Source organism: Stigmatopora argus, chromosome 5 (assembly GCF_051989625.1).
Source record: "Stigmatopora argus isolate UIUO_Sarg chromosome 5, RoL_Sarg_1.0, whole genome shotgun sequence".
NCBI classification, from domain to species: Eukaryota; Metazoa; Chordata; class Actinopteri; order Syngnathiformes; family Syngnathidae; genus Stigmatopora; species Stigmatopora argus.
The window spans coordinates 14,293,125-14,303,947 of NC_135391.1; the positions used below are offsets into that span (position 1 = coordinate 14,293,125).

At 38.0% G+C, this 10,823-nt stretch overlaps 1 protein-coding gene across 1 annotated transcript; it reads right to left on the reverse strand.

The window, feature by feature from the left end:
* Nucleotides 1–38: 38 nt before the first annotated feature.
* Nucleotides 39–7,958, reverse strand: LOC144075033 (uncharacterized). The gene is made up of 9 exons (XM_077601810.1): nucleotides 7,948–7,958; nucleotides 7,645–7,747; nucleotides 6,888–7,037; nucleotides 6,698–6,818; nucleotides 5,141–5,359; nucleotides 4,786–4,869; nucleotides 2,631–2,772; nucleotides 1,565–1,727; nucleotides 39–1,487 (listed from the first exon to the last, which is right to left on the reverse strand). Coding segments are annotated over exons 2-9 (1,110 nt in total). The 5' UTR covers nucleotides 7,647–7,747; nucleotides 7,948–7,958; the 3' UTR covers nucleotides 39–1,258.
* Between the last annotated feature and the right edge of the window lie 2,865 nt (nucleotides 7,959–10,823).

Consider the following 10,823-nt stretch of genomic DNA (forward strand, 5'->3'; position numbering starts at 1 on the left):
CGTGAACGCGCGTACCGAAATAACAGCGCAGAGAAACGTGAGGTATGATTTGTATTTATTAATCAACTTCTAAAAATAAGTATGATTATTTTTATTTTCAGCGTTAAGCGAATTGTTGTCATTTTAATTATTCTATTCTATTTTTTTCAGGCATGTTTGCTACCTGCTCATTTGTCACTAGGCAGAGTTCAAGGGGTGCATTCCTTTGCCTTGTCAACAATGAAAAAAAAATCCAACATGGAAAAAAAACTCAATTGCTGCCATTGACATTGATGGGCGTCCAATTCATTTTGACAGTAAGGATTGGTAGAGTTCAATGATAAATTCTTAACCCTTTAGATATTATTATATGTACTTGGTATAAAAGCATCCCAATAATCATTACACATTCAAATTATTTATTACTAACTTGGCTTCCAATGACGGCACAAGACATCAATTCTATTTTGACTTAAAGATGTCAGCATTACCAGACAAAACAGATTGGACATCTAGTGTCGTCACAGCCATGGTCATTCATTCTAGCCAGTTTAAATTAATTGGACGGCTATTGTTGTAAGTGGCAGGCAATGAGTAAAAAAGTTTTTTTAACATTTTCACACATTTCTTAATAAATAAATATATGCATGAATGAAGAAGGAAAAGGAGATTTAAAAAAAATAAGTAAACATTGTTAATAATAATCAAGGTGGCCCGGTGGAGTGAGTGGTTAGCGCGTCGGCCTCACAGCTCTGGGGTCCTGAGTTCAAATCCAGGTCGGTCTACCTGTGTGGAGTTTGCATGTTCGCCCCGGGCCTGAGTGGGTTTTCTACGGATACTCTGGTTTCCTCCCACATTCCAAAAACATGCACGGTAGGCTGATTGGACAATCTAAATTACTCCTAGGTATGAGTATGAATGGTTGTCCGTCTCCTTGTGCCCTGCAATCAGCTGGCCACCGATTCAGGGTGTCCCCTGCCTCTGGCCCGAAGTCAGCTGGGATAGGCTCCAGCATCCCCCGATACCCTAGTGAGCACAAACGGTTCAGAAAATGAATGAATAATAATAACCAAAATAATAAAAAGAGAAACACTCTGGGTATGGGAGGACTGCCAATCCATTTTGATATGGAGTGTTGGCAGCAATCGCTAGCTGCCAGCCTCTCCCAGTTCAAAAATGGATAGCACGTCTAGCACCGTCAATGACAGCCGATGAGGTTAATGAATACTCTAGAGGGTTAATAAAAACATGTTTTAAATTGTCTCTCAATTGCCTAATGTCAGATCGCAAGTTTGCTGTACTCCTGTTTAATGCAGCTGTAGACTACATGGTAAAAGTGTCGGTCGTTCGACATGAGGTCGGTGACCATCTCCGTGTGGTTTAAGGCTGGCAACAAGTAGAGCGATGCCTTCACGGACATCGAGGTGAGCATCTTTGAGAACTCGGTGGAAGCTTCCGCCGGAACCATGATGTCACAGGTCCCGTGGATCAAAGTGAATGGAGGCAATCTGGGGGAAAAGACAAATTACTAGTCATGCAAATACTAATGGTTAGCTTTGAGTATGGGCTACGTTTTCGGTATCACCTTTTTAGTTTGTCCTGGTCAAACTTCTCCAGCCAGTAGGTAGGTGAATAGTAGGGGAAGTTCTCCACTCCATTCATGGCTTTATGCATAGCTGAGACGTATTCCACTCCTCGTTTCTGCTCATATTTGTAATGCTCCACGATGTTGTACACGCCGCTGAGACCTGAGCAAAAAAAGGCATCAGTTGCGTCAATGGCAGCTAATGAGTAAAAAGCTATTAAGCAAAAACAATAAAATCCTGCTCGTCAAGCCTTCCTGTGAGTAAATAAAAAAACATGAGTACTAAAACTGAACGATTTGGCATTTTTATTTAGAAAGAATGATGTTTCACCACAAGATGATGTTGAAATTGCCAAAACTAAGGTTTTTAATTTGTTAATTTTTTTGTTCCTTACTGTCCCAGGATCTGTGGTTACTTCTTGAACTCACGTTGAGCAAATCATGTTATCGCTCAAGTTGTTTTCTGACCTGTGTGACCGTTAACTCATTACCCCAAATTTAATCACCGCCTCCATTTAATATAACAGAAATATCCTGTATTATATGATGATAATTCCCTTATTTTTTCTTAAGTTATCGTTAACATAAACAAAAACAAACAGAATATATACGGAACTGAATGAATAACAACCATATTCTGGAGATTTCACTTACTGTCAGTGGTAATAAAATTGAATTAATTCAAAATCGCAATATTATCCAGAAAAATTGCACATTCCCACAAAGCAGATATTTTTCATAACTCCTACGATCGGCTCGACTAAATTTAGCTCATCCTCAAATATTCAAAGATTGTCTAACAGCCAATGTGCATCGCAGACAAAAAAAGCCTATTTAGTCAGGACATTTTTGCACCATTTTATGGCATATGACGCATTACTAAATAGCATCCAAAAGTACAAATAAACAAGGGCTGGTTCTCAAAATAAAATTCACAGCGAGCAAATACAAATAAGAAGCATTTCACTCGAGCGCTTACACAGACATCAAATAACCAAATAAAACCTTTGTCTCCGTATTTCTTAAAATGTGTCTGCTAAACAATCAAGATTACAGCAATTCTTACCAAAAACACCTTTGATTGTAGCCGCTAAATCCCGCTGTTTGCTGGCCTCAATGAAAAGCTCTTCCCTAGCGTCGATGAGAAACAGTGTGGTCAGTACACACAAATGTGCACCCGCTGAATGGCCAATCAATATGATATTGTTCTGCAAATGACAAGAAAAGGGCATATTATTTTCCCACTGGGTGAATTTTACAGACAAAGCAGATTTTTTTTTTTCTACTACTAGGGTACTGTTTGGAATAGAGAAGTTTTAAGAAGCAAGTTATGCTAAAAGCGACTCTGAAAACCAGCCCAATTTGCAAGCTCATGTTGATTTACTTTGACAGGGGCTGGCCGAGTCGCAGCTCTATAACTAATAGAGTTTGATGAGACTTCAAAGGGTGGGGGGAGTCCCTTGAGACATTAGAACACAAGCGCAATAATGTTCGATGTGAAGCATCAAAACATAGGATAGTATTAGTTATTCTGTTATTTTCTATACAGAAAATTCCAAACAGTTTGATTGCTGCAAAAAGGGGAAATTGTCTACCTGTCGTGAAAAGTTATATATTGTAAATACTGATCTATAAAATGCTGGTTTTGTTTGTCTTTTCAGTTCAGCTTATATAGGAATGAATGCAGTACAGTGGTCCCTCGAGATACGAGTTTAATTCGTTCCGGGAATGAGCTTGTATGTCGATATTCTCGTAAGCTTTTTGCACGGCAACACGCTGGTTTCATAACATAAACAAATTTAAATGAACTTGGATTACGATGCAGACACACTAAAAAATAAATTTAATCTAACCTTACACTAACCTTAATTCTAATTTTGTATTTAAGTTTGATACCTTTCTTCTCCCGGGTTGGCTATATTTGCCCCACCTCCACCCTGACTTTCACTATCGATGGGCTGTTTGCTTTTGTATTCCCTTCAAAATATTCCCAAAATAATGCACACAAATGTCCTCACAATAGGATAACGCATGACCACTTGCCAACGAGAAGTAATATATATTAGCGATCGCTCCGCCATTCGCGCTGAGTGACGGGAAAAAAATGCAACGCTCCACCCAGTGCTCGTAGATACAGACGCTCCCCTACTTACGAACATTCAACTTACGAACAACGGTACATACGAACATGTCTGCAAATTGCGTTTAAGTCCAAAAATGTTCGCAAGTCCAATTTTGTATTTCGCGTCTTTTTCGGAGTAGTACTTCTTTCCGCCGCTAATACCGACGTCTGGCGCTGTGAGAGCTCAGCTCACCCAGCATCTACCTTCTTCGTTGCAATGCGGAAGTGCGTGAATGTATCTCCAGTGTGCAAAGAACCTTTTTCATTTGTATCATTAAATATCTCATGCATCCAATATTGAATATGGTTGGTAAAAAGCTAAAGGCTTCTATTGAGGGAGTTGCAAGGAAGAGGCAAGCCATTTCATTTGAAACGAGTGGCAATAATAACGAAGCTTGATGCGCGTCAGAAAGTGGTGAGCGTTGCACATTCAGTACCATTTATAAACAGAAAGATCGTGCAGCAGGACCCAAATATTGAACGTTGCACAAAGTTTGCAAATCAATTGAATGATGCCATACAGTGCTACTGCATCATTTATGATGAAAATAAGAAGAAAACTGTGCAATCGTCATTAGGTCGCTTCTTTTGGCCAGTTTCTAATACATAAATCTATCTCTCTCTCTACAGTACTGTACATATTCTCTCCATTTTATTAAATGTTTTTTTTTCAGTACAAACCAATGCGTGTTACTTATACAAGCCTTAAACATACAAATGCACTTATATAAACCTTCAATATACTTATATAGGCCTTAAACATAAATTATAATACAAAATATAGCACTAAATCAACTTACAAACAAATTCAACTTATGAACAATCGCTCGGAACCAATTGCGTTCGTAAGTTGAGGAGTGTCTGTATCTGTTATACACGAAAGAGATGGGGCAAAAAATCATAAACAGCCTCTCATGTCTTGGCCACCTGGCTTTCTCGTATCTCAAATTTTGTCTCGTATCTAAAGATAATTATTTGCTCGAAATTTTACTCGTATCTCGAATTGCTCGTATGTCGACGTACCACTGTATTGTAAAATGTGGCTTATAGTCAGGTGCACCCTAAGTTAAAAAATATAGTATGTTATTTTTCTTCTTACTTTGTCAAAGTTGAACTTCGGACCATTCTCTTGAGTCCAAATGAGGCAATCTGCAATATCTTGTACCATTCCTAAAACATTCATCTGTCAATCAAAAAAAAAACTGATTAACAATTTTTATAACAAAAGGGAAACATTTTTGTTGAGTGTGGTCTGAGAGCTAGTCATAATTCATCTTTAAGTGTGGAATCCAAAACTGATTCGTGTTTGTTTTTCCCCCAAAGCATTTTAACTTTAGGATCCACGTTTTCCTAAAAATATGGTACTTGACAGAACTTTATAGAGTATTTATTCAAATTGTTCCCCAGTGTTGTGGTGTCTGTGTATTGGAGAGAGAAAGGTTTATGGAATTAACCTTTGGATATGTGGTGTAGTCAGGACAAATAACAGTTGCATTGAGTTCTTCCGTCATATGCCGGGCCAGCAAACAGTAAACGCATCGTTCCCCAGACGACCAACCACCACCGTAGACAAATACCACGAGCGGTGGTAGTGCTGCTTTATCTCCAGACTTTGCCAATCCAGGAGGGTGGTACAGGTCAAGCTTGTTTCCACGGCGACCAAATTGGATGCCCTTTCAAGTGTAGACAAAAGCATGGTTTGTTTCACAATGGCCAAAAATTTAACTATAATAATACATCCCAAAAACAAAAAACTTTAAAAAACCCGAAACTGTACTCTGTTTAAAAAAAAAGTTTCAACATAATTAAACAAAACTCTGGTATACAAAAAATTAGGTAAATTTAGGAAAACACTGATTATTGTCTGATGACGGGGTGATGAATCCAAATTTAACCTTTATGTAAACTCCAGTTTTTGAAGGAAATTAAGGGTTTCTTTAAAAGAAATCGGGCATATAGCTTGCACTTTAAGAATGGACCAAAAGTTATAATCTGCAGCAAAATAAAGCATTGTTTTATGTTTTAGGCAGCCACAGGAGACCAACAATCCTGACGATGTGAGAACAACTACTTAAGCAAATGAATTTAATTATGTAAAGGACTGTAAAGTTAAAGTATAGAGTCTTTGGATGAAAATATATGACAACTCATCTCATCTCATTTTCTGAACCACTTTATCCTCATTAAGGTCACGGGTGGTGCTCAATCCTATCCCAGCTGACTCCGGGCCACAGGCGGGGGACACCCTGAATCGGTGACCAGCCAATCGCAGGACACAAGGAGACAAACAACCATTCATGCTCACACTCTTACCTAGGGGCAATTTTGAGTGTCCAATCAGCCTACCATGCATGTTTTTGGAATGTGGAAGGAAACTGGAGTACCCGGAGAAAACCCACGCAGGCCCAGGGAGAACATGCAAACTACACAGGTGGACCGACCTCGATTGAACCCAGGACCCTAGAGTTGTGAGGCCGACGCGCTAACCAGTCGCCCCACCGGGTCGCCCTTATATGACAACTCTATATATAAAATTCCACTAATATAAGACGCAAAATGCAGATTACATTTGAACTACCCCGAACGATGGCAGATTCGAAATCGATGACCAAATATTTCATACCATCAGTTTAAACAACAACAGAAAATAAAAAATAATTAGTTGGCAAGTTTAAATAGATTTATGAATAGGCATCTCCTCCTGGTGGCCACTTGTGAGTATAATAACCCTGTACTAAATGAGTAGTATACATTGATTTCCCTTGATTTGTCTTAAATTGCCACATCTCCCCTGGAGTCTCATACTTCAACTCATTGATTGCCATTGACGGGGACAGACGTCCAATCCTTTTAAACTGAGAGGGTTGACAGCATTCAAACGATCCTAGTTCAAGTGGATTGGATGTCTATTCCTGCACTGAAACAAGATTCCAAGCAATCAAGTTAAAATGTACGACTAATGAATGTACTTAAAAATATTTTATAGATATAAAATCATTCAAAAAACACACCTTTTCATAATGGGTTCTGTTCTTCTCATTCTCATACCACGACTTCAGTTGTAAGTAAAGTCTTCCATATTGCAGCCATTTGAGTGACTCCAACACAGCTTTTGTAATACAGTAAATCCGTCTGGGTGAAATGGAAAAGGTCAGTCAAACATTTTTCTTTCCGCAGAGCAGGCATAACCAGTCAAGTTACCTTGGTTTGATAGCTTCCAGGTACTTTTTGTAGCCAGGTTTGCTGGGCAATCCAAGCATCAACTGGGCAGCCAGAGAAATGGAGTACGGAAGACCCACAAACATGACGCCCACAGCCACTGGCAACCACAAGTGGTACTTAAACCCTGACCTTTAGGACACAAATTCATGTCAGTCACATCAAACTAAAATCAGGTTGGATTTAAAGTGTTATTTGTTCCATAAATGTGAAAAATAATTGTTTTTCATTTCCTCTGTTCAAATACAATAAGGTTAACAAAGGTTATCAATATATTAGAAATCCTTCCCATTTGGAAGAACATAAGTTAGCCTACTAGAGTACTAGGTTTTAACTTTGCCAGAGAGAAAAAAACTAACTGAATGCCATTGTTGACTCTTGACAAGCAAATTGATGATCACTGCCAGTCCTCCTTGACAAAATGGATTGGACTTCTAAGGTCAACAATGGCACTGAAACAAGAGTATGTTGTCTCAACTGAAATGGATTGCACATCTATTGTCGTCAATGGCAGCCGCAGTGATAAAAATGTCAAATGTTTTTTGTGTCTTAACCACAATAAGTGGCACAACTACCCACGTTTTAGATATAATCATTATCATATATCCTTATAGTTTAAGTGCAATAATTGTATGGTCCTTGACTAGGTCAACAATCCCATTAATCATGTTTCGAGATTACTAGTTTCCCCGTTTTCAGATGGTCAAACACAGACAAATAAAACAATAAAATAACATACATTGGTACGGTTACAATTCCAAGTGCCAGTCGACCTTCAAATTCACGTGGAAATGCTGAATTAAATATTTTTCTCTCCTTGTCCTCGAGAAGCCATTCCGGTACTGTAATTCACGTTAACAGAGAGAGACCGTGGAAAATCTATTTTTACTTCCGGGTTTATTATTGGACCGTCAAACGAGTGTAAAATAATTTTCAAAGTACATTTTAAACATAGCGTTGGTGATTTGTATTTTTAGATGTACATTAAAACATAATAACCTTATGTTTCTCATTGACAATATTTTAATTGACGTTGGAATACCGCGGCGATTGAATGCGTTATCGTTTATGTGTGAGAGGGTTATTATCTTGACTACAATTTACAGTAGTTGTTTCGGCAGTAACCCGGAAGTAAAGACCATTCCTTTACTGATGAGACAGTTTTCATATTAACCATATTCTAAATGATGCCTTCTTGTTTTACGTCATATAAATGTTGATTATGAAATTTTGGAGAAAAGAATATTCTCTTTGTTGAAATATACTGTAAAGAAAATATTACAGAGAGCTGTTTGTCCAGCAGAGGGAGGAAAAGGCCTGGAAATTAGTGTCTACCAAAATTTCATAGGGATAGGTCATAGGTAGTTATTTGATACTGGAAATATTAAAAACAAAAGCAAAAAAAAAAAAATCCATTTTTTAATGAAACATTATAAAATTGAATAAAGGACTATTTAGTGTTTTTTTTGCTTTTTTATTTAAAATTTGTTTTCAATTAACACATTCTAAATGTTTTAACTTTTTTTTTAACCTTTTCTTAATTTTAATTTGATTTAAAAAAATTAAAAAAGAAAGAAAACGGTAAACATTTGCATTTTCTACTGTTAGCTCTTCAGATTTCATTGAACCATAATCACTGACAGCTTTCCTAGTCAAAATAGATTGGGCCCCTGGCATCTTCAATGACAGCCAATTAGTGCCCTATAAAGGGTGAAAGAGTTCTGACTTCAGAATCAGGATCACACTCTTTTGCACAGTATCTGTGTTGAGAACATGTGGGCAAGCTGTCATTCAAAAAGTCCGTGTATGACAGGGTCACATTTCTTTGACCCCTCATATTACATTTACAAAAGACTATCTTTAACTTCCAACATTCATAATGTGGTTCTTGTATGCTTTCATTGGCCTTGTAACATGGAACCTCTCTGTGCAAATTTACCAAATGCCGCACCGATCCAAAGGTTATTGTTATGTTTGGCCCCTTGGAACGAAGCCTCCAAACCTGAGTGGGTGTGTGGTTGCGCCTCCATCTGCCACGATGTGGGGAGTCCCAGGTGCTTTTTTCAAATGCCACAATAGAAATGAAGTTGCTATGTATATATGTAGAGTGCAAACTCAGGTTTTAGCCTGACAGCCTAAAAGCCCAGTCAGCCCATTTTCAATTCAGTGGTATGATTTAACAACAGTTGCCCCGTGCTTGTTTAGGAATGATATGATCCTGAGCGGAATTATTGTATTCACAGTGGTGCTAAGATAATAACTGCGAATAAACCTAGATTGTGTGTCGGTATTGTACGCGGGTAGCCCTTGAAACTCGGAATGGTGGAAAAGGTGACCTCGATGAAAGAATCGAGTTAGTTGTGAAGTGAAGAATAATAATCACGGGGGGTGGTGGTGGTGTAAATTAGTTTCTGACGGGAACTCCTGGCCTACTTGCACTTAAACATGACTTTTTTTTGAATCTTTTGAGGACTTTTGATTGCTCAACTGGAAAGGCTGCTTGTACTGGATGCCGCTGTGGAAAAATCCCCATCTGTCAACTGTTCTGTGGTATAACATTTAAAAATGTGTCATCTTTATTTGTTAACGCTCTTGTCATATATAGTTGTTTATCGGCAAGAGACAGGACAAGCATAGTCAGAAACAATTTCATGAAGAATTCTAAATAATAAGAACTGACTAATTCTTCTTCGTTAACCATCTATAGCACACTCATTGGCTCTTTTCGACAGGGAGGGTTCGCGGCGACCTTTCAGTTCTGTTTTTTTTAGCAGTCATACATAAACGTTATCTTCTGCTTTATCCATTTAAAGCTCAAATCTCTAAATAATTGACAGTAAATTAAAATTACGTAACTGTCCCTCGAAACAAAAAGACTACATTTCAAATAAAAAATGGCTTACATTTGTATCATATTTTTATGATACATCGGTTATTATCAGGGAAAAAATACCACATTATTCAAAATTCATGTAACAAATATGATACATTTGGCCATGCAACTTTCCTGCAGCAATATGGTACTTCAATATCGGAGACATAGATATTCTGACATTTTTTTTATCTTGACTGATTCTAAAAAGGGTGTTGTTTGCATCCCAGTGTTTCTCAAAGTAAATTGCTTGGCACCGATGTCCTTGACCATTACCCATAAGCTCCCTGGTGAAGGACAAGAGCTCCAGTGCTATTTCCAAAGGGGGTGAACGCTGGGTACCTGCACCCATGTAGACATAATTTGATGCAACAACATGGCGTCCCGTTTCTCTGGGCTCATATTCTTTGGTCTATTTGGGCTCTAAAAATTGTTTCTCTTGAGATGGGTATCACCCTCTACCACTCCGCCACTTGAGGAATCTTTGCGCATGTGTGGACAAGTTAATTGCCCCCTGGCTTGTATTTCCTGTATTGTCAGGCTCACCTTTGGTAATTTAGAAGGTAGCTTCCCGTTGCCTTTGGATTGGAAGACATCTTCTGATTGGGACTCTATCTTACTGCTTGGAAATTGCCATCTTTCAATGGAGACCACATGTGTCAAAGTGGCGGCCCAGGGGCCAAATCTGGCCCGCCGCATCATTTTGTGTTGCCCGGGAAAGTAAATCATGAGTGCCGACTTTCTGTTTTAGGATCAAATTAAAATGAAGAGTATAGATGTATATTAAATTTCCTGATTTTCCCCCTTTTAAATCAATCATTGTAATTTTTTAATCATTTTTTTCTGTGTTTTTAGTTCAAAAATCATTTTGTAAAATCTAAAAATATATATAAAAAAAGCTAAAATAAACATTGTTTTAGATCTATAATCTAGGCTTTTACTCCAGCTCTTTTAATCCATTTATTTTAAAAAATCTAAATATTATATCAAAACTGGTCCGGCCCACATGAAATCGAGTTGACGTTAACGCGGCCCGCGAACCAACC